The 25,546-nt window shown below is 46.2% G+C and overlaps 1 protein-coding gene across 1 annotated transcript in view; it reads right to left on the bottom strand.

Annotated features, from left to right (window-relative positions):
• Positions 1–25,546, bottom strand: part of LOC133360020 (estrogen-related receptor gamma-like) — a 305,356-nt gene that overhangs the window by 243,329 nt on the left and 36,481 nt on the right. Inside the window, 1 exon segment of the mRNA XM_061578583.1 lies at positions 6,878–6,960. Within this exon segment, the coding sequence (XP_061434567.1) occupies positions 6,878–6,945 (68 nt within the window). The 5' untranslated portion in view covers positions 6,946–6,960.

The following is a 25,546-nucleotide window of genomic DNA, read 5'->3' on the forward strand; positions in this document are numbered from 1 at the left end:
AAATATGTACAAAGTCACACCGCCATTGTGCATGTACAACAAAAACCCCATCAGCTTTGCCTGAAGAATTGCACAGTGGCCTTGACATTTGTGTGTCTTGCTTGAAACTCATGGTTTTCCAGCCTGCGCTATTACTCTGTTAGGATGAGGTTTTATCATAATTTGCCGATTTGTTTTTTTGTTGCCATTATCCAAGCTAATGGGCCCCATAGCGGAGATGCGGTGACTCCTCAAATGTGGCTCCCAGAGGAAAACTTTGCAGTAGTTGAGCATTGGTGTCTGTACAGTGGTGATGAGCCGAGATGAAACTGGCCCGCAGTGGTCTATCACTGCATCACTGCTGCTGTCACTTAGTCATCACATTTGCTCAAATTTATTTTCAGGACGATGCAAGGCAGGAGGGACCACAATGCATTTATTCAAGATGCAGTATGCCGATGGTTTTTTGCATAATGCACAATGGCCGTGTGCTGTTTACCTAATTTTGTGTCTTGTTTGAAACTGAAGAGGTCATTGGATAGCAGACGAGTCACAGTGCTGATCCAGCAATGCCAAGATCCGGGGTCTAAAGCCTGGGTGTCCATCCGTGATTCGTCTGCGTTCTCAAGCGTAGTCAGGTGATGGTTTCACGGTTTTCAGGCCGTTCACCAGTGACTGCACAGAATGCGTTTTACTGCATTTCGTTACATGAGTACATCTGATGAAATTCTAGCCTGGCAATGGACATTTCTCCGTGGACTCGGGCAAATGAGATGGAACACCCCTTAGCGTGAATACACAATAACTTCATTCTAGAGGATATCGTAAGTAAGTCAGTGATGCTTCTCCCTCCGTGGGTCGTTCTTCAACACGGGAGAGATGCACTGCTGGTTTCGGGAATTCCCAATTGACAATTTTACTTCGCGACGCGATGGAGATGGCATTGGAATATTATTGGGGAGAATGCAAACACAACGAACTAAAATTAAATAAACACGCAAAACTGGGAATTGTGTTGACAAACGCGATGCCTGTAGGCAGAGCCGACCCCAGCCACTAAGCGACCCTTGCAATTGCAAAGGGCCCCGTGGCCAGCAGAGGGCCCCCTAGAGTCACTGCTAGCTCGTGGGTGAAAAAAAATCATACATCAAAGGGGCCTCCAACCAAATTTTGCTTAGGGCCCCCAAAGGTCTAGGGCCGGTTCTGCCTGTAGGTCAACGATGTTTGTGGCTGGTGCAATATCCACTCTCCTAAGGCTGAATGCCCTCTGCTGGCAGTCCCATATGAAGGTGTGGGTGAGTGCCACTACGGCCACTGCACCAGCTGTGTGGCAAGCGGCCTTACCGTCGCTCAAATTTTCGGCCAGCTATCTGCAGCTGAAGCCTGACAATAGGGTTTTGAAAGAAGAAAAGCAAATTCAATGAAATGCGCGACTGAATAGTTGTTCAAATCTCATACGGACAAATTCCAGATGCGATGGGAGTGGAAAGAGATATGACAGGCTTTGGTATCGCAAAGGAAAACCGGGTTGATAAGAAATTTCTAAATACTTTTGGAGCAAAGAGCACTGAATACTCGTCGTGACATGTTCAATTCGGAAAACAGTTGATGTTAACGTGGGAAAATAAATGCATGAGTGGACAAAACATTCTGAGCATGTCATACACGCATGGTAAATGGTCTATATTTCAATATGGACAGACATGTGCATACAGTAGAACCCCGATTAACGATGGTATTTGGTTCCATGAAACAGCTCGTTAAGTGATTTGGTCGTGAAGCGAGTCTAGGAAATACAGTACACCAAGAATTAAAAAGAGATGTTTCCACATCAAAGTGCAGCAGACACCGAATGTAAACAATGACCCAACGCTCATGAATGGCCGTCACTGATTGGCCGAGGCCTGATCAGACCACTTTGGAGCTCGCCGATTGGCCGAAATTGGCGGTCACGTGCTCGTCGTAAGCCCTTCGTTAACAGGGGGATTGGTCGGTAAGCGAACACACTGGGCTCTATGGAGGCTCGCTGTTAAGCGATTCGTCGTTAGCAGGGGTGTTCGTTAAGAGGGGTTCTACTGGATATCATTGTATATAATTGGGTGCTGTGCCAATGCCTTCCTGTTATCAAGCGTCGTGGTGGTGGGGATTGGTGAATCGTGCACAGATGGAGCCACGCTATGTTTGAGACACTCACAAGCAGGAGACGTGAACCGCCACTATGTGCCAGTTGCAAACCTATCTCTTTGGATATTGTGAGTGTTATTCTGTCATTTGTGTGGGTCTCTTACAGATAGCATGGTTTCCTTCCAGTTTGCAAAAGCCGTCTTTTAGGCAATTTGGTAAAATATCTAAAGAAATTGCTTATGGGAAAAGTCTCCATACTCAGAGAATATCATTATGACCGTGTCTTTCAAAGTAGTATTGGAGTTAGAGGCTGTCACTCAAAATCAGAAGACTGTAAGTTCAAGTCCCGCTCAAGGTTGAATTAGCACATCCTTCCAGGATCGATAAAGTGAGTACCACTTCGTGTGAAGTTGGCAGTGGCTGCCCAATAGATTGTCCTAAACCGCAGAAATGAGGAATCCCCAACAATTGGTTCAGTGCAAACGATTTCAAGTAGCACAATGGAGACACTTTCACTTTAAAAGACATCAAGGCGATCTCGTTTCACAATAAATCCACGATGTTTTTGGGTCCATACATTACAAACACAAATTGTATTGATTATATATACATATATATGCAATAAAAAAAATGTATAACTTCTACCAATGACTCTGAAAGTCAATGGGGTTGAACACTGTTCATTGCCCATCGACTTTTGAGTCCAGTCTATGAGTATTGGTGTCTTAACAGAAATGCATCCAGCACTTAGAATATAATATCCTTTCCACTGGCAATGAGACGCAGAAGATAATTATTGACTTTACTCAACACTGCGTGAGGAAGTCTGAAAGCAGAACAATACTATTGAGCAACACTTTTCAGTAACAGATTGATGCCTTTGTATAGCATGTAGACGTCAGCTTAAGGGGGTGTCTGGGAATTCGATGAGTATATGCGAGTGCGCGTAACGCCACCCTCATATTTTCACTCAATGATGTTATGCCGTATTTGGTTCAACGTTTGTATTAAAGCCAATAAACAAATTGTGTAACGGTAATAACAGTAATTATCCTCCAGTGTGAGCGTGCCTTTTTTGATTATGCCATCTCTGTGTATCGATTGCTACTCATAAGTGCGTTGACAAAGAGAGAAAAAAAACCTGCTGAAAGTTTATATCGGATTATACAAAATGCAGGATGTTCGACACATTGCAGTCAACGTGCAATTACACTGCATTATAATCCGCATGCTGCGGGTACTAGAATTTCAGTGCGAAATTACGAAGAATTCTACATCCTTGCCGTGGTGGTGAGATGTTAAATACCTCGCCAGGTACACAAGAGGTCGTGGGTTCTATCCCGAGCCTGACGCCTGCTGTGCATTTGGAGTGTGCGTGTCTCTCTCCCCGTGGTCGCGTGGATTGTTTTCTGGGTCCTCTGGTTTTACCCCCTCCACATTTACAAAGATGCGTTTAGAGTGTTTGGCTGCTATACGTTTCCACGCGATAAGCCACTTCGTTGAGCTATCATTTGTGACCAGGTCGCTTTGAAAAAAATAACTGCATCGCTCAGTGGGTCTTGCCGAATCGAATGCAAGGGACACGCGCGGCCGCTGATTGTGCAGCAAATTTCTAAGAAGCATTTACAAGCCACGTGGTGATTTTTTTTATCCACTGCTGGATGAGAGCCTCCCAAACGCCACACGGGTCGCGAGGGTTATGTGAACATCGTTCGCCACACTTGTCAGTGTTTGTCTGGTAAAGGCAGGGAGCATCGATGTGCAGTTCCAAAAAAATAACTGCCGCTGCATTGCACTCTGCTGCTCCACCACGTAGCCACCTAGCAGCCTATCGTCACCCTGTTTGTGCATGGTGTTCCGCCAACCCAAGCACTGTCCAGGCTCCAACCTGGCTTAGCTTCAGAGATTTGAAGGGAACGGGCGCATTTCCAGGGCGAGTTTGATTTGTGGGCCATTCCGCCGTGATGGCCATCCTTTTTAGGGCAAGTGAAATCGTGTGATTGCAAATTCTTGCGTGCGATTGGATCGGACGGCGTTTGCAGTCGGGTGAAATGTGTTCCGCAATGGCCGTAAGCAAATTGGCACCTCGAAAATAAAAGAAAAAAAATCACGACGTTTTCTCATTGAATGAAAACCGAACTAAAATATATACGTGCGTTATAAAATGCAGAATTTTACCGAATTTTGGCTTCACAATGCCAACAATTTACCAAAGTAAACATTCAAAGTTCCCCGCAAAAGCTTTGGGTGAGTCTGTATCCGTTTGCTAAGAAATGTGATGACTGCCTGAAAATGATAAAAAAAACATATATACTAATGAGCCCCAAACATTATGCTAAATATAAACCTTGAGGGAATTGAAATGACACTGAAAAAGAAAAATGTACGTCAGTCAATACTTCAGCTAATATGCCATTTGGGGAAAATAAAAACCGTTTTTTCAATATTTTTACGTTTATTACTAACTATGAGAATGCTGACTTGACTGAATAATAATAACAGATAGCTGAATGATGAAACATATTTTTAGAAACCTTTAACATGATGATGACGGCATGTTTGAAAGCTATGACATTTAGGTATCCGCGATGGGTTCCGGATTTTTTTTCCCATAAATCCAAATGATCCGAAAATCAGTCTTCGACACCAAAATTTCAGACACTCCGATAAAGTGTTGCCATGAGGCATCGGGCAACATCAATCGTGTTATATCGGGAAGACAATTTCAATTATTGTATAATGTTCATTACCTGACGAATCTGAAAAGAATAAAAAAAATTGTAATTTACCTTCAAATGCCAACATGATTTACACTGTTTAAATCTGAAACTCATCCCTAGTAGGTATCTTGAACAGCCATAACACGTTCGTATAACACGTTAAACTACGTATACTTTTTTATTTGACCAGGTAACGCCCACTGAGCTATACCAGCTCTTTTTCAGAAGCGACCTGGCCACAAATTATAGCTCTACGAAGTGGCTTATCACGTGGAAATGTTTCGCAGCTAAATACTGCAAATGCATGTTTCTAAATGTGGAGGGAAAAACCGGAGGACCCGTAGAAAAATCGACGCGACCACGGAGAGAGAGAGTGACACACAAACTCCAAATATACAACAAGCGTCAGGGTCGGGATAAAACCCACAACCTCCTACTCTTAGTTCTTTCGGTAAAGTCACGTAGGTAAAAAATGAAATTAAAATTAATAAAAAATAAAAAAATTAAATCACGACGTTTCGGAGGCAACACAAGTTTATTATTAAATGTTTTATGAATTTTAATTAACTTTTTTACCTACGTGACTTTACGGAAAGAACTAAGAGTATGAATCATTGCAGTCATGAAAGCTTCAAATTTACCACAACCTCCTGTATACCGAGTGAGGTAGTTAACATCTCGCCACTCTACAACATTTTTGTAGAGAGTTAAAGAGTCTGGTGTGGTTCAATTTGGCACTGGGAATTGGAGGTTATGCTTATCTCGCACTGTTGAATAACGGACGACATATCTTAATTACCAAACAATATTGCATCTGTAACAGATATTTATTTTTTTCCTCCACACAATGGCACAGAGTGACTGTCCTTGACATCTGTCATTACGAGGTGATATTACTGTTATGCAACTCACCTTTCAATTTGTGCTCTCTGTCTATGTTGCAATGGCAGGTCTGTTCGCCAGTTTCGTTTTCAGCGGTGCTTAGTGGTGTTTTATTAATAACCAGTGAATGAATGAATGCCCTTCAATCAGGTGGGCCAGTATTTTGAAAACATCATCTCGATTTTATCATTCCGAATGCAAATCTCAACAGCCAAATGTCATCTCAACTTACCGTTACCCTTCTCCTGGTGCCATTACTTTTGAAAAAACATAGATGTTCTCCTGTCGTGGGCTTGGGTTTTCTCCAGTCCCTGCAGATTTCTCCCACTTGCAAAAACATAATCTTTAAAGGAATTGGCCAAACAACCGATGCCTGTATGTTTGGCGTTTGCCTGTTCTCCCCGTGGTCGCGTGGATTTTTCTCCTGGTCCTCCGGGATTTCCCTCCACATTTAGAAACATGCATTTAGAGTATTTGGCTGTTCTCAATTTCCAAGTGATAAGCTACTTTGTAGAGCTATCATTTGTGGCCAGGTTGCTTCTGAAAAAAAAAATCTGTATAGCTCAGTAGTTTTCGTTTTCAGGATCATTCTGTACAAGTCTTTCAGACTCAATGACACTTTCCAAAAAAAATGTTTCACAACTGAATATTGCATTCATATGCAATATTCGCATTGAAGGCTCAATTTGTTATTTTGCATGAAAGCCGTTTGGTTTATGAGCAGGAGGACCACGACTGGAGAGACGAGCTGTCCAACTTTGCTCACGTTACGCTATACATACCAATGCAGATCAAATGGTGAACGACGTCACGGGTAAATGAACGAATACGTATCAGCAAGATGCATTGTAGTAATTGATTGGAGAGACACACATCCATGTATGTTGCGTCTGTGTATGTATGCATCCATGGATGTAAGAAAATAAACACATACATGAGAAGAAAACGAATATCGCTTGGACCTCCCTTCAGTCGACTCAGTGTGTGAGTAATACCTGGTGAGGTGCGTGCAAAAATCAGCTTGGCTGGGTGCGGTACGGAACCAGCCACACTATCCTCCCTCCTTTGCTCTGCTGATCTTTAGCAGGTGCCCTGGCGGTGTAGGGTTATTAAGGTGCGTTTATACGAGAGCATAATGTGTGCACAATAGCACAAAGGAAATGCCGTCTGACCTGGAGCACGCGGAAATTGAGTGATCTGCATTGGCTACAGGGTTGCCGATGATGCCGATTCCATGCATCCCACGTGGAAGGATCTGCAGCGACAACACAAGAACGAGGTGCTAAGTGACAAGGTGCAGAGGAATAACGGCCGGGCGAGCGGGTGTGCGGGCGAGCGGGTGAGTGGGTAAGCGGGTGAGCGGGTGTGTGGGCGAGCAGGTGAGTGGGTGAGCGGGTGAGTGGGTGTGGGGCGAGTGGGTGTGCTGGCGAGCGGGTGAGTGGGTGAGCGGGTGAGCGGGTGTGTGGGCGAGTGGGTGTGCTGGCGAGTGGGTGAGTGGGTGAGCGGGTGAGCGGGTGTGTGGGCGAGCGGGTGTGCAAGCGAGCGGGCGAGTGGGCGAGCGTGCATACGGCGTGAGCTCAACGCTTGCGGGACATTGAGATGGCCGGGCAGCTCAGAGGGCTTATATCCCAAGTCGGCACTTTAAAAAATGCACCACACAAGATCCTGGGTTTTGAATATCGGATGGCCACCGGTATAAACCAGTTTTTCATGAGCCCTTATGTTTGTTACTCACGGCGAATGATTGAGAGAATACGATTTTGCTACGAGTTCTGTGCATTTTAGCCACAAATCAGTGTCAAATCAGTTCAAATTAGCTTTGTGCGGTGCTCTCATCCATTTGTGTTCCTGGGCTCGTGGTGGACATGCCACATTCTGTGACGAGGACCAGTCATTTCACAGGACAACCAATGTAGACTTTTCCGAAAGTTGTACACATTTTTATACGTACATAAGGATGATAGGTCGAATTATGCCTTGACCAGGGTTTTCATTATCAACCTTCCGATTATCAGCTGTGGTATGACCACAATACCATCTAACCAGATCACCTTTAAGATCTGACTTCACGCGTAATACACACAACACACATTTACATATATATTTTTTATTGCATGGGGTTTTCCCGACGGAATAATTTGCCAAATGTTGCCACATACCGCAGCGTCTGTGAGAATGCCGAGTGAGTTATTATAACGATAGTCGGTACACAAACAAGGGAATGACACTACATTACTATACACTTCATAGCTCTATTTGTTTCACGTATTGATATATACTTTAGCGATCTAGACCACTTAATCTGCCATCTAGCGGTTGCTCTTAGGAAAGGCTCTCTGAAGAGACAACCATCTATAAACTACAATTTGTTTTATTTTACCAAAGTAAGGCCCCACTGAACTACGTAGCTCTTTTCCAGAAGCTACCTGGCCACAGATGATAGTTCAACGAAGTCGCTTATCACGTGGACATTTACAGCAGCCAAGTAACTCTAAACGCGTGATGTTGATTCTAAATGTGGAGGGGAAAATCCGGCGCGCCCGGAGCGAAATCAACGCGACCATTGGGGAGAGAAAAATGCAAAATCCAAATACGCAGCAGGCGTCAGGGGACAGGATCGAACCCACGACCTCCTGTATACCAGGCGAGGTAGTTAACATCTCATCGCCGTTTAACCATCTTCCAGCGTCGTTTCGCAACACAACGTGATACCATACTGACCGATCGGAGGGACATGCTACGAAAAAAAATCCCACCGCTGTTTTGGATTCCCTCGACTCTAATAGCTCAACTGGGACTCAGTATTAGGTTATTTTAAAACATTAAATATACAGCACTGAAGCCTGTTCGACACAACATTGCACGGACAAAGCTCGTGGAAATTAACGTGTCCGTTTGCAAAGAGGTATGAATGACTAAGACCCTGTTTTTTTCGCTAAAACGGGTGACGCTTTATTGTACAATGCTACAAAGTGCATTTGCATGCACTGCGGGTATAAATGTGCACATTTCAAAGCATTAACCGATGAAACCTTCGTAAAAAGATTTGATTATTTGAACCACAAACAGATTTTTATTTGAACGTGACTGGATACACGACTAACTCGTAGTTCATTTGTAACTGTTCTGTTGTGATATTTTTAGACATCTACAATTTAAGAACACACAAACAAAGATAAAAGTGACTACGTAAGGATTCCCTGTGATCTGCCGAACAACAATGATTATATACGTTTAGTGGAAAGGCCTATCGTGCGTACATGCTGTAATTGTTCTATTTTTAATTGTTCGTGTAAAGGAACCCTTATTTATAGACCTATAATGAACAAATAGAGAATCGCGGCACAGATACATTGGCTAATTGAGCTGCAAAGGAAAGGTCTGTCTGTGTGTGTGATGGTGGGGAACGGTAGTGTAGTGGTTAGCAACGCTAATAACAGTGGCGAATATCTGAATCTGGTCCTGGGCCTCCCCCAAGGTAAACTCAGCCTTAAACTGAGTACCTGTTATGGCATGTAAACGTCAGGACGGGGGAGACAAAGGCGGCCGGGTGTGGTGCTTGCCACCCACCACCTCGTGTGCCGTGCCGCCCTTCTTAGGTGCTCGCGAACAGCACTTGCCACTACAGTCTGTTCAAGGCAGTACGGGGGATCTTTGTCTTTGCATATCTATGTGTGTGGACGACCACTGCAACTTTGTCAAGGTATCTCCGTGTTGGGTGGTGCTCATCTCTTGCGGCTGCTGCGTAGGTTATCACGGCCGCGCTGGATAAGCCCTCTGTCAGGTTGTCCGATTATACCGCAAATTCAGTTCCAGAAGAAAGGCTGTGAAGCGAAACGTCGAACATTGTGCCGGACAACACGCGGTGCAACCCCGACGAAGCATCGTCGAACTATTGTAGTTGCCCGCAAGAGATGAACACTATCCAGTCATGCAAATTCCACATTACTATGGCATTCCCATTGCAGTGGACTTGTCAATCCATGACGGTAACTAAAGAAGCAGAGTATGCATTCGATTAAGTGAATGTCCACTGAATAACATATTAGCATCACCTTAATTCTGGATGAAATTAAATTGTGATGGTGGGGCTGCATGAACTGAATTGTGGTGTAAGAAGGTATTATGCAAGATTTGTTATCTGGTAATCAAATCCTATTGGGTACTTTTTGGATAATGGTAACAGACGAAGGAGATGAAATCAGAATACAAACGCGACAGTTGAAATGAAACAAGAAAATAACTGCTTGTAATTTATCTGTGGCCCTGAACTGATGGTGGAATTTCCACGTTCCCACGGCAGGATTATTCTTTGTTTCTCCGTACCTCGTTCATTGTTAACGTCCTGCGAAATTGACTAAGATGATACTCGGCCAGGATTTGAAGTTGCAACCTTCTAATTTCAAGTGACGGGGGCAATGCCGTCAGAACACCGCCCCGGGGTGGCAATTCTTATTCAAAATAATCCTCAAACTGTCCCAAATCAGGCACGGCACACCGACGACATTCGATGCCAACGGTGCCTTTCCCGCGGTTTAGATAATTCGACGAACTCCGTCCGCCGCGCACACGCTGCGGCAACGGGGGATCCGCTTCCCCCAATATTCATTTTGGTGAAATTCCACGCTGGGCGCGAGCATCGTCTCGGCACGTTGGCGCGACGGCCCAAGGAGCGTTCACCTGCGCGGGGCGATCCGTGTGCTTATTAAGCCGTGCACAGCAGAGGGTCGCCCCACCGGCTTTTAAAGGAGGCAATTCGCCGCATTTGACTCGGAGCTACGCACAATCGGGCATTGGGCTATTTAAAGAGCGCGGTGGGGGGGGGGGGGGGGAGCAGCGGTTTTGGTCCAGCCGTGTGAATCTGTTTGGCTGTGCGGGGATATAAAAAAAACTGCTGCTAAAAATGAATAAAGTAGGGTAACCCCCCCCCCCCCTCAAAGTAATCATCGCTTTAGCCACGTGCTGCGATTGCTCCCTTTAAACGGACCGCCAGCGCGCCGTGGCGTGAGCCGTCGGAGGGCACTTGGGCCCCCCTTCCTCTTGCCCGCCCCCCCCCCCCCCCGTTCTAATTCTGAGCAAACTCTCGCGCTGAGAAAGCAATTATACCCTCGCGGGCGGAATGGCATAAAACACAATTACCGGTGGCGTTACAGAGATTGGCGCGTATGGAATAATGATGGATATTTAATAGTCCCAGACGGACATTGCTATTTTATATATATATATACGTACATCTCGAGCGAGTTCATGAAGCGTTTGACTGGAAGAGGCGACAATTGCAAGGACTGTTTTTTTTATTTTCTTTCGGCAACGTCAAAGCCACGCGGCAGCGCGCAAGCGCGGCGCGACACGGACTGTGTGGAAGTTGAGCCGTCAAGAGATGTGTCTCTCTTGCTCAAGTGCGAGAGAGATGGCAGAGGTCGCAAACGGGTTTTGATTCCTTACCCGTACCCGGCCGCACCAGGGTCGCAAATGGGTACCCGAACCCGTACCCAGCTGGGTACGGGTACCCGTTCCCTACCCGTACCCGTACCCTACCCGAAATGAGTGACAAATGGTGACTCACCAGTGACTCACGGACTACCCGTACCCGTACCCGGCCGCACCAGGGTCGCAAACGGCTACCCGTAGCCGGGTATTGGGTAGGGTACGGGTATCGGGTACCCGGTTGCGACCTCTGAGAGATGGGCAGTGGCCCGTGCCTTGTGTGGACACACTGAGCCAAAAACGAGTGGGAAATTACACATTCCAATGGCCGGGAACAGTCCTCCCCAGAGGAAATTGCCACCGCGATGCCTGCTTTATTGACCCTCAGGGGATGATGGAGACGATTCAACCCTTGACTGGGATGCGAGCTCGCGACTTTTACGAGCGTATGGCCAGGCAAGTTGCCACAGCGGCGATGATGACCCGTGAATACCGCGTGCGTGCGTAAGATTAACACCGTGCACGTTGTCGTAATGCCACATTTAATGATCGCGATGTGGCTGTTTTAAATCGTATTGTGTAACGATGTGAATATGCTTAATGTTGGGCTAATAAACATGATTGTAAAAAAATCACACCACTAATGTTCTATTCATACATTGCAAGATTTGCAATAAGGGTTTTAAAAAGTGTAATTAGACCAATGCCAAACACAGGGTTCTTAAAAAAAAATCATGCAGTGGTGGTGCGGTGCGTGTGTCCACTTACAGTGATGTATCTGCATACACTCTTGGACCATGTGCTCATGAGCCACGGTCTTACTATATCATTATTATTATTATAATAGAGCCTATTGGATAACGTTAAGGCATGACAAAACTGTAGAAGCACATTGCAAATGTATGCTGCGTGTGTACATATATAACATGGTAATTAACAGGAAGGATGTGTATTCATTTACACGTCAGGTTCGCGGGTTTGAGACCAACAATAGAACACACAATCGCTTGCGCGTTTTATTTTCACGAATTATTTGGCTATGCTGCTGCCGCCACTTTCGCAGTGGTGCAGCAAGCACAATCAACACGCACACTCAACCCGCCCGTCAGCAACACTGCCTCAGGGCCATTGCCCGAAACGTCGCCAATCATACATCGTTAATTTCTCTGAAGGCAGTGTTGTTGAGGAGCGTGTTGGGTTGTATTACGTATTTATTTTCACTGTGGCACAAGCGTCGATATTAACACACTCAGTAAAATGCATCATTACAATGGAGAGCACTTTTGAAGAAAAAAACGCCTACATTATAGAGTTATCACGACATTATGTTTTATCACTGTATTTTGTTATCGGTGCATTTAACATAGCTAGTTTGTGCTTTTTTTCTTTTACTGGAGAGGATGTCACTAAGGAATGAAGTGCATTAGACCAGAATGGTAAAACACATTTTTTAAATATTTAAATAGTCGAAAAGCCACCGAGATAAAAATCTAACCTTTCTCCCACTCCCCCAAAAAAGTGGATGTCGTGAGTTTGAGATTCACATTTTACTCAGCGATGGCTATTACGCGGAATAGGAATGTACACTAGATTGTATCCACTCACATTCATTACGGCTGTGGTCCCCGTGTTTGATCAAACTAAACGGTTCAGTTTCTTGTTTAAACGCGTTCGTGTGCAGAACTTCGCGTATGCTCTTTCTAATAAGAGGCTCCGTATAATGCACTCGGCACCATTACATTTGTAAATATTTACAAGAACACAGCATTACGAATACGGTTGGTGCTCATTACTGTGGCTATATTATGCTCGGCGTATAACCAAAACAATGACAATTTGTAGAAAGAAAATAAGAATGTATGCTCGCTCATGTTGAGTACAGGCATCATTATTACGATTCCACAGTGATCATGTTCAAAATCTTCTCCCACTCAACAAATTGCAAGCAGTAATTTTATTTGCACGGATTCAAAATGTGTATTTTTATTTAATTGCAAGATTTAATTCCGTCCCAGTATCATACACGAACATGAACTAATTTGAACAGATAGAACGCACCTACGATTAGCGTGGTTGCCTATGTACGGTGCGAAAAAAGTCCAATATAAATACATACGACGCGGTATGAGACTATGTCAAGAAAAACTTCACTGCCCGCCGTGATTTCATCGCATGGAGGCCATTATTAGATCGATGGCATTTACGGGCAGGTAACAGTCATTCCTCGTTTCTTCCCGAAATTAACACCTCTTTCGTATGTTTTGCCCGTAACTTCTGATTCATTGCCAGTGCAATCTCAATTCAGAATGATTACGAAACAGCAAAGCAATTGCATCAGATGTAAGTGTCCGTATTACCACCCACATTAACACACTTTCGTCACAATCGTTGACAAGCAAACGCACCGCGTGCCACGCAACTACCACGGTCATGACAAAAAAAAAACACAGCGCGGACACACACCCATTGAGAGCAACGAAAGGTTCCTTGAAAAAAAAACTCACGTGCAAGTTCTTGACTTTCAGAAGTTTTTACGCAACTCAACGTCGGTCTGAATGAAGACGCGCAGAGAAGAACACGTTTGTCTGCTTGTTTTCTGCTCTATCTTGACGTTCGATTTATTTTTCTTCCAAACTCCACTCCTGGCTGCAGTGGATTGAAGGCGTTGTCACATTCGAGTCAGCTGCCGTTGTTCAAACTCGCAGCCGTTTAATTCACACTGCATAGAGGCCAGTTGTTAACGCTATCCCTCCCCTTCCCTCCCTCTCTCCTCCACTCTCTCTCTCTCTTGCCACTGTGTCTCCACTGAGTTCTGCTGGCAGAGAAACCGGCTGCTTTAAAACCTCACTGCAGATATCGATGCTCCCCCCCCTCCTCTCTTTCCCCGTCTCGCTGAGCTCACGAAACTCGCACGATGGCTTGGGCAGTCCCGCGGGCTAAAGGCTGCTGCTTGCTGCTGCTGCGGGCCGGCTCGCTTGCCCGGGTCACTCTCTCCCCTTCGTCCAGTCCGTGAGACCCGCACGGGCGTTTGCTGCCTCGCGTGTGAAGGGAACCCGGGTGCTGCTGCCTTGCACGGCCACCTGCGAACCCGTCGCTATTATTGAAGCCCGGAGCGGCAGCCCGCGACTCGCGCAATGGCAAAAGGAGCTCGCTCCTCGCGAGAATGACAGGCAGCGCTGGAGGTTGGGGGTGGTGGTGGTGGTGTTGTGGGATAGCAGTGGGGGTGGGCTATGGCTTTGGATTGGGATGGGGGGGGGTGCATGGCTGGAGACACGGGGTGGTGGTGGCGATGTGGGTGGGAGGGTGGCTGGCTGCGCTGGGGGAAGGATGAGGGAGGGCTGACTTGCGTGTTGGGTTGGTGCCGGGGTGTGATCGCAGCCGCCGCACGACTTATCGCGTTGAGCCGCGCGCTGAGTTGGGAGTGTTAACGTTCTCTGCTAATGTCCTCCATGTAACGGTTTGCAGAGTATATATATATGGCGTCGGTTCTTCCCCTGTGAACGGCGACGCAACGCAGCGTATGTGCTGAATGTGTGAATGCGCGTACAATGAGGCGTGGTGTACTACAAGCCTCTGAGTCGTGTACAATGCCACGTTTCTCAATTCTGATGGTGGCCCTGAACTAGTGCTGTAAATTCCACATTTCCATCCTGCCCAATTCATATGTTTCACTATTTGATACGAATTTTAGCTCCCCCCCGCCCACTCCATTTAACAGAACCGAAGTTCTCTCCATTTGATATTTCAATAAAACCTTTCACATCTGAGTTAAGCACGGTCAGTACACGGACAATAATAACATTCTGACTGGGAGTGTCTCATGCCAATTCGAATGATGTTCAAGAAGGGGTCAGAAAGCTCAACTGTGGCACAAATATAGTCCAAAACCAATGATTTTGAATATGGGCCCCCAAAAGGCATGGCCTCAAGGATACATGGTTCCACTCAAAGGGCAGGATCAGCCAAACGTTTTAAATAGTTTGGAGTCTTGTGATGAATTCCCCCCCCCCCCCCCGTTAGACCACCCCTCCCTCTCGCCCTCCCCAGCTGATAGAAGCTGACAAAGATCCACGCTGCTACTGGATTCATACTTTGGGATTGGGATTCATGAGTCGCACAGAGTTTTGTTCGAATGCACAAGACACCCACCCATCCGTTGGCATACGTGGTGGCCAATAGACGACAGTCCAGCAAGTAGGTCGAGGTTTTTTTTGACGAGTGTTTATGGCCTTGTGTGCGTGGGCTTTCTCTACGTACTGTTTTTCTCCAATGCACAACAGACTCATTCAGAGATTGTCCAATAGTCTGAATGCAGGACTCCACTAAAAAAATTACATTCTTGGGTTTCATTTTAGCATCTATAGTTTGTTATTGTATACAATATGCATCTGCTCATATTACGGTACGAAGGGAATTCAACATACATACAAACAATTGAATTAAACGAATTCACTATGTGCTACATTATACGTCCTCAGCATGCAATCCACTTTTGGACCTTATACAAGTTAAAGGTGCAGCCCTGCATTTCCCTGCTCACTGCCACTGCTGGCAGAAGGGCCTCCACTAAAACAAAACCAAGTCCCTCTACGGAGGGCAGTTTGGCCTGCACCTCCACAATGGCCGCACATCCTGCGAGATGTGGCAGTACCCGCACTTTACCCCACCTAACTGTGCTGTTTCCGGTTTTTAAAAATATATCCTGGGTGGACAGAGCCGGCGTTGGCAGGCAGGGTGTGTGGAGAGATTCAAGAAACTTGCGCCGTCGCTTCTTCGCCGCCTGCGCGGGGAGATCCGCTCCAAAAAACCGGCGACCTCCGCTAACCGTTGCACCGCGTCCCAAGGAGCGCACGCACGTTAAGTGTGCGAGGCGGAGTATCCGTTAGCGGGGAGCAGACATTTGGGAGTCCTAGCCAATTAACCTTATTAGCCCCACGCTGTGCGAATATCCATTGTCCATAATGCAGGACCACTGTGTTCATTTTCACTGTTGACCTACATATTTGGACATGCGGGCTGGGGTAATCACAATGTGCGTAATAATAATACGTTACAGCCTGTGACTACCACCATTAGGGACATGTTCTTCATTAAATGCTCTGTAATATTAGTAACGTTATTCAATAAACATATACATCACGGTAATTGGTAATGGTAACATTACATTGTGTTATCGCTCCTTAAACACTGTCCCCCATGCCCAACGTGATTGCATCTGTATACAGCATGCTGCGATGGGAATAAAGCACTGCGTGTCAACAGCTTGGGATGGAGCGGTTACACAGTGCTCATCGTATGTTTACAGCCCTGTGCCAATCGTGGGAAAATCCACATTCATATGACGGGGGTGAGTCCATCCATTACATGATCATTGTTTAATTACCAAATACAGAAACACGCAACACTGTACTATGTTATTGCTATATCAATATGGAATGGTGCACTCTAATATCCTATCAATAAAACATTTGTATGCAAACTAATTTAGGGTTTATAGACTTTTTATACAGTATATATTGATCGATGTCCTTTATTTCAACAGCAGTTGTCCTTTGTAACAGACTGGCCCCCCACAAGAGGAATGTGGAATTTCCATCACGGGGACACAGGGCTGCCAATGCAGATGAACATTGCCACATAAATCATCTGGGTACGTAGACACGTATGGCCTTGCATCAAACCGTGTATTCACCTAAATTGCGACCAGTGATTTTGAGCGTCTTTCAAGGAAAGCAGGGACTGCGTATAAATGAATAATGATCATTGACAACTGCAGGTGATGTTCACATATCTGCGATGACAATCGCAGTTACCGATGTGTGTGAATGACGCCCGTTGTCTTAACAGTCACCGTCACGGGATGGCAAATCTTTAATTTGATTAAATGAACCAACTTCTGCTGAAATTACACATCGGCACCGTCAAAGGGAGTGAGCTGACAATCTGCGAAATCGACAGCATCAGGCATACTCGAGTATGGATATCTATAAATAAGTGAGGCAGTGAGCAATAAGGGTGGCTTGCAGTAATTACTCCGAGGTAAGTAAGCAAATCTCTCTCGCTCCGTCCATCCGCCCATCCATAAATCAATGCGTCTACCCACACGCGCACGCCTATAGCCATCATCCAAGCGCGTCTCGGATTCGCCCGCTTTATATATAAATGACGAGCGCGCCCCTTCATCTGCAGATAAGACGGTGTGATCGTTAATGCTGAGTTCTGTTAGTAAGCTGAGACGACAATGTGACGAGCGCAAGGGGTTGACATTTCTCTCAGTCATCAACTGCGGCGCATTCATAAGTTAAATAAAGAAAAGGACAGGTTACGTTGACGAATCGATGTTGATGCTGTAAAACATTTTTTTGTAAGAAAAATTCTGCTCAGGTGCGTTTGGATGATTCCTTTTGCAACCGATGGCATCTGGCGACGATATTCACAGTCACGTCTTGAGGGTTATCCCCCTCGTTTGTGTGGGTATTCTCCGGTTACTCAGATTGCCCCCGGCATATATGCACACGTATGTACATACAAGCAAATATATCATCATAAGAACTATCCAAACACTCCAGAAGCTACATATTTAAATATCTATCTTCCGTGTCGCTAAACCTTTACGTAGTTAATTACCGAAATACATCACTCCAGCATAGTTTGAATTTAATGTTGTCATTGTTTAACAATGGAAGTTTAGGTGAATGGTGGATTACTAAAGCTGATTAACTCCGTTAAACCATTCAGGCAGCCTGATAGCTAAGAGTGCTGGTCAGCAATGTTCTCCACCGAGTCAGATTCAGAGCGTCTCTGTGAGAACAACTGAAAAGGCGCGGGGGACCGAAGAAAAGTGGGAAGGCAGCACCCGGTGTCGTGAATTGCCCAAGTTCTGCCGTCCTCGACACATCAAGTTGTTACGGACCGATTCATGCATCTCGACACCCTTAGGAAGGGCGTTTCGCAACCCTTGCTGCATTCACAGTGCTGGATTACAGGCCGCGTGATTAGCCCCCACAGTCGCTGACCTTATGACCGTGATTCCAGCAAACAGCACCGACCAACCAGTTCCTGTAGCCAGCAGCTGGTTTCTGTAGGGAATTATTAAAGCGTGCCGTACGATATTACATGGCAATTAAAGAACTTGAGGTAGTCTAGTAGATACGTTTAACACGGTGGCTTTCGCGACCAATATTCATAACGGAGGGGCTTTTGGGATACTTCGCATACATATAAATGTTTCATTAAACCCGCCACCACCCGCGGGTTTAACGACACATTTATATTTACGCGATCTAACCCCCCAAAAAAAACTTTATTATGGAGCGCAGTAGAGAGTTCGGGCTGAAAACAACCTCATGAGACAAAGTCAAGGGAATAAAACTACACAATGAACCCGGCCAGGATCCCACAGCTGACGGTGTGACACAGATGTGGAAGGAAATATAAGTAGGGGGAGACAAACACAAACTGGGTGGAGAGATGCAGACACTCATGAGAGATCTAGAAGAAGAGAGACTGAGCCCGAGCGAAGCATTCGTACTGGGCCCGGCAAAGGCAACCACGGGTGGCCATTCACACGGCTCCATTGCCGCTTAATAATCTGGCGAAAGGAGATGAATGATGACGCCGACGGTGATGCGCATGACAGGTGGCCGGGTGGCTTGGGTCACGATGCGGATCTGGCACTGGTGAGACCTTGGAGTTGATGGCCTCTGCCGTGGCCACCTGCTCAATGAAGCCATCACGTTAAGTTCTCGCTCCGCACTAAATCTGGCTAAGTTAAACGCGTCGGTTTTGCCTGCTGTGGAAGGAAGATATATCTCTATAGCAGGGCAGGGTGTGGGTAATGAGTTCCTTGGAAAGATTTCAGAAGTAACTATTTCATTTACTATTTTATTTTACCAGGTAAGGCCCACTGAGCTATGTTGGACTTTTACAGAAGCCATCTGGGCACAAATGAAAGCTCAACGAAGTGGCTTACCATGTGGAAATGTACTGTGGCCAAATACTCTCAACGCATGTTTCTAAATGTGGAGGGAAAAACCGGAAAACCTGGAGTAAAATCCACGCGACCACGGGAAGAACATGCAAATTCCAAATATACAGGCTGTCAGAGTTGGGATCAAACCCACGACCTCCTGTATACCAGGCGAGGTAGCTAACATATCGTGACCGTGAAGATGTTCTGTAAAATGTCCCTCTAAATACCGAACTTATTAGCGGGCAATCTGTCATCGTCACAAATCCGTCTCTCCACATACAAGATAAAAGCACTTCTTGCACAACAAACCAGCCGCACGGCCTTCTGGGAGTGCATTTTATCAGTATTAATTCAATCAAGGCTGACTGCTCATGAGACGCAGTATGTCGAAACCGGTCGATAGCTTGCTTGTCTTGAACCAACGCTGCTGAAATTATGCAGGCCCTGAAATTACGTTCAAACTAGTACAAAGTTTCCTTGTTTGCTTATCTTGAATCAATACTGCGGACACAAATCATTATTTTGAGTACTCTGACATGGGGCACATGAACACGTTAAAAAAATCACTCCAAGAGTACAGTAGTTTAGAATGAAATTAATCTAGTTAATGTTAGTTGGTGAACAATTATGCCCCCTAAAAAGGGTTCCACCGCCCATCACGCACATTCCAGAGATAATAGTCTACATTTATCTGATCATGGTATACCCATGTACCAAAGTATTTGATAAGCAACCATTTCAAGACATTAGCTCACAGCATCATAGCTTTAACACTTAGCGTCATCAAGAGTCTCCGTGGGCCCTGCAAGTAAGAAACGATGTGCCCATTGCACAAATGAGTGTGGGATGGTACTACACTTCAAGGGTGCCCCTTTGGTGTCGCACGCAGAGGCCAGTTTCCCTGTTGTAAATGTATGTTGACTTCCCACAGTGCTAGCCCGACACATCTCTACATGATAGACGATGGGGCTGAGTGACTCTCTGGCTACGACGTGAACTCGCAACCGCCCTCCGACTGTGAGAGGAGCACTGTGACGCAGCGTAATTCCGGGCAGATGTGATGCAAGTCACGAGGGTGACAAATCGGGGCTTTAGCTGAGTGAATTGAGAAAATCCTCCGAGCGCATTTTTACAAAGCGCTTGGCGTACTCACATCTTCTGACACGGCGTGCACCGCATTGAGCATAGCCGCGCGGCACCGTGACACCTTCGAGCAAACATTCGCGGGCGGGCAGATGTGGATTTCGAACTTGGTCTCGCGAATGAATGCGCGATGAATTAACGTTCGGCGTGCCGCATTATTGGCTCAACGCAACAATCGCCGGTCCTAAAAACGTCCGCTCTCCTCGCCCAATGTCCACGTTGATCACGCGAGTCACGGCGGTGATCGGTCGACGGTCGTGCCTACCGTTCGTAAATTAATTGGCGGCCCCCCACGAGGCGCGCTCTCTATTGTTGGGCACGGTTTGGTAACGCTCATTCGGCCGGACGCCTCGAGCAGCAGAGCGAGCGTGAGTTAAATTCCGAGTCGGAAATGATTCAGCGCATCTTCCTGCGCTGGGGTGGCTACAATGAGTATAGCTTTGTGGGGGAAATCAACAGAGGTCGTCTTCTGGATAGACGTGCTCCTACCACGTGAATATACTATTTTAATTTTACCAGGTATCTTGAAACTAAAGGTTGAGCGAAAAGCTATGCGACCACTGGTAGAGAGACATGCAAACTCCAAATATACAGGCGTCGAGGCCGTGGATCAACCCCGCGATCTCCTGTCAATGCTCATTTGAGCAGGAAAATGACTCCTTCACTTTTATTTCGTTTTACATGCACCAGCCAAATGGCACTTGCGATTCGAATACTCCAGGCAAGGATGCGAATTCAAATCCTGGACGGATGGGGGGTGGGGGGGACAGCTTATCCCATCATCCCACCACGGTCTAAAAATAAATACCACGTTGCAGGAAACCGACAGTTGTTTATCCGATGGATAAACCGATCCCCACCAAAGCAATGTGGAATTCGCACAACCGGCTTAGAGCCGCCGATGGATACACACGGTCGGGGAGAAACTGTGGCTCTGAACATCGCTTTAGATTCAGCAGCCGGTTTCAATTCAGTGCGAGCGCCATCGTCCCATGAAAGTTACATATTATAATGTGCGATTGCAGAGGAACGCGATTCGAATTTTCTATTGGGGACCCTGCCAAACCTTAAGCCTGCTTCTACAGAGTGCGTTGAACCCAACAGACGACAACGCATGCGCAGGTTATGAAGTCCATATTCGCAATGTCAATAGGTGGCAGTATTCCCATTGACTCTTGCAAAAAGCAAAATGCATCAGTTTGTATTCATGAAATATACAATTCTGCGTGTAAAAAAAATGGATTTCTAGCACCGCCAGGTGAACTCCACAACATTGCTCGCTGTGAAATCTTTTTTTTAACAACTCTCAGCCCCGCAAGAGGCCCCCAATAGCATCACCACCATCACCATCCGCAGCGTGACCGTTATCAGCCGTCATGAACAGCATCAGGAGACGCAACATACAACCACGGCCTCCTGCCTTCCTCTCCCTTCGCTCGCTTCGACAGCCCCCCTCCGTTCATATAGACACAGCAGCAGCTGAAGCCAATTACCCCTTGGGTAATGAATGCCCTCTCCCACCAATGAGGTGAGCAATTGTTATTGTTATTTCATCATCGCCGCAGAGCCCGATTGGATAAGAGTCAATCCCCCACAAGGATGTGGGCCTCACACGAGCCCTGGGCCGCCTTTGTCTTCTCTGACAGAACCAGCGGTATTGGGCCGGCCAGCGCTCATTGTCACAGTGCCTCCCACCTGCTACACTGTGGTGGTCTCAGACTTTAATGGAAATACATGGTGTGTGGACCTGGCTTTTCAATATTGTTTACTAGAGTTTGGGACGAACCTTAGTTTGTGGCACTGCATTTCAAAAGGATGCTTGAGTGGGGTCAACTCAGTCCATCATTGCCCCGATCGTCAATAAATGAAGTACCGATCGGTTGTTGTATGCGAAGCCTGGCCATTGCCACCGAAATACACAATCTCCATCTCTGGCTCTGGCCCTGAGCCCCACCCACGCGCAGAAATCACCGCCGCCCGAAACTCATTTTAGGAACGTGGCTAACGTGCAAATTCCCTCCCTCTTCCCTCCCCTCGCCCCTCCACTCCTCCCCATCCCTCCCCTGCCCTTTCGTGACCCCCATGTGCCCTCTGCTCTGGTCACCCATTCTTCGGCCCTGGCACGGCCTTGCCATCTAAATCACTCACGCCTTGAGCTAAGGCGCCCTATAAATATAAAATAGTGTAGGATAAGCGAGCCTCCTCACGAGACAATGCCTGTTGACTACCTAAATTAGTGGTACTCATTTAATTCAGCCCAATGGGATCATGCCCGTGGTGCAACGGTTCGCCAGGCAGCTGGCCTGTAATCCAGCACTGTGGGTGCAGCACGGGTTGGCGGATCGCACGCACGTGGTGAAACTCCCTTTCTGTGGGTGTCGAGGAGGTGCCATATCGTGGCTCGCCAGGAAAAGGCAGTACAGCAAGTGGACTAATCGCCATCTCTTTCCATCTGTATGAAAACTGAAGTGTTGTCCCCTTGCGTGTGTGGGTTTTCTCCCGGTGCTCTGGTTTCCTCCCACTCGTACAATAAATGCTCATCATTAATTGGCTGAAAAGATCTTAAAATAAAAACCCAATGCAGGACCCTCCTCAGTCATAAGACTCAGTGTAGCTCTCCCTGATAGATACATTATAATTATTATTATTGAAATCCAAAGGTCGCCTGTTGGATTTGCTGGCATGGCAGTTTTGTTATTCTCAAAATTTCTCTGTCACTCTCCACCTAGCAGTAGGTCACATGTGGCAGGGTACAGTGTTTGTACTCCTGCCCCTACCAAAACATTTGACCAGCAATGAAAGGGACACCCCAAAAATCACCCCTCCACAGGGGCCTCCTAGAGCTCCCTCTTGTGGAGGTCATTTTTGCACCAGCGGTGGTGCGAGCAAGCAATTGCAGGCCTGCACCTTCACCGCGCATGGGGACGATGAGATTAACCGATCCACAATCTTGATTTGAACGCCTAACTTTCTTTATTGCGAGTCGCTCTACCGCAGCGTATTTTGTAGACATGGTTGCTGCATGCGTGCAGACGCGCGCGTTCACATGCGGGGTTTTAGCTGCATTGGCAGATACACCTTCAGTGTACACGCACGCACACCTCTGAGCAATGTCATCGGTGATTTAAACTGCCAAAAATATATTTAGTAAAATAGCATCAGCATTTATGTCACTTGTCCTTCTCTTGTCGCAGAAGGACAAATACAAAAAAAGGGCAAGAGGACATTCGCTTAAACCTTGGCACTATTTTTGCGTATTTATTTTTAGCATTTTAATTACCACGTGATATGATTACCTTATTCTATACAGGGGTCTTTGTGTATGAACTTGAGGTGTGGGTAAGAGGGTTGAGTCATACCTATTAGAAATTAATTCAAGACTCACACTACCTGCAAGTTTAGTAATACCAACGTCGTATTGGAAAGAGTACTATTAATGCAAGCACCCTAAATCCTAAATACTAATGCATAAAATTGAAAGTGTCTCCATATACACAAACATGCACTGCGCCAGTGATCTTCCGAGATAAATTATTTCTATAGGACAACCACCGTTACTTTTTCCAAAAAAAGCTGTACTCAATTTATCTACCACGAACAAATTATGGGCTGAGTCAATCCCCGATCGTGATATACACGTTTCTATCTTCCAACGGCGAGATGCATCCTCTGTCATTGCGCTCATTTGCAGGATTACGAAACAATAATTTACAGCCGGCGATTGAAAGATGTGCGCACTACGTGAGCATATTGGCACAAGACAGAGAGGAAAGTGGAAACAAATGACGAAAAGTGCAGTGGACACCTACGGAGCGATCTGCCCATGGGCGGTGATGATTTGTAAATCTACTGCTGGATTCCAATCAGAGCATCACGTTACATGGTGATTATGGGATGGCAAATCACGAGAATTGCACTACAGTAACGTATCACTGGGCTTTCACTTGACACAAGTGATACACTGATATGTTTTAATTTATTTATCGATGGCATTGAATTTATCCATCAGTTTATCTCAATTAGAGAAGCTCAATTTAGGTATTTATTACCCCCATTGACATGTTGGGTCACGCCAGTCCAGAGCAATTTATCAACACATCACTTTTCATTTCAACGGACGATACGGGCAATATCCACAACATGTGCCTCTCTATCACCTACTTGTCGTTCGGGTAAAGCCTGGGCGTAACCGCACTTTGCCCTACCGCAAAGCGACCAGTCGATAGACTAACTCTAGTGCGACCATTGAAAAGGTTTGGGGCGGGAGGGGTATTTGAGAAACTCTGTCCGCTGTTTCGTGAATGTGACCGGCGGCCTCTGGATTGCGAGTCTCAGCGTGCTTGCCATTTATACCGTGGCAGATCCTCCACTGCTTCACCCTTTTCTCCATTTGAATGGGTGATAGGGGGGGAATTTGCTGCAAATTACGCGTTGTTCTTCATACGTACCCATTATCGAAATGATGCCCCTGATACGGATTGGCAAATTTGTAGCTTTCGAGCATAATGTACTGGAATATACAAATATCACGATTCGTAGGTTTAAAATCAGACCTTTCCCTACACAGCCAGACACACGACTCATGCGCGTATGAATACATTATGCTCAATCTATGCAAATTATGGAAATTATATGCTGCTGAATTTTTACACTGAGGAGTGAATGAGACTATTGAAATGACATGAGAACTAAAAAAAAAAGACCCAATACAAATGAGACGGTTAAAAAGACAGACAAATAAATGCGATCCTTACAATGAAATCACCGCGATGAATTGTGATGAATGATGCTAATGCATCGAATTACACAGGGAGCGGTGGTGAATTATTACGCAGCCCTTGCAATCCATCATTGCGATTAAAACAAATCCATCGCCCAAATCTAATAACAAAAAAAAAATTCTAAGTATCTCCGCGCTCAAACAGGCATTGGGCGACGCTCGTTCCGAATGACAGCCGGACCCAGCGGTGGAACTTTCCCGTGACGACGGCGAGGGGCCACAGTCGCGGTCGCCACACGACCTCTGCTGACCTCGCCGAGCGAGCGGCACACTGCGTTGCGAAATTCTTTCGCAAGTGGCACAAGATGGAAATACTCGGTTCCTCCTTTGCTTGAGTCTCCGCACGGGGTGCGTGGAGCGATTGAATCAGAGCGCCGCACCCCACGCACCGTGGCGGCGCAAGTGGCCACTGCTGTTGTGCTTTTAATATCCAGCCCGAAACCCCTTGTCACACCGCTCCTTGTTGATGACAAAAACTTTGGATAGATTGCTTTTATTGATCACTTGTTATATGGATGG

Source organism: Lethenteron reissneri, chromosome 8 (genome assembly GCF_015708825.2).
Source record: "Lethenteron reissneri isolate LAM-NWPU_2019-01 chromosome 8, ASM1570882v1, whole genome shotgun sequence".
NCBI classification, from domain to species: Eukaryota; Metazoa; Chordata; class Hyperoartia; order Petromyzontiformes; family Petromyzontidae; genus Lethenteron; species Lethenteron reissneri.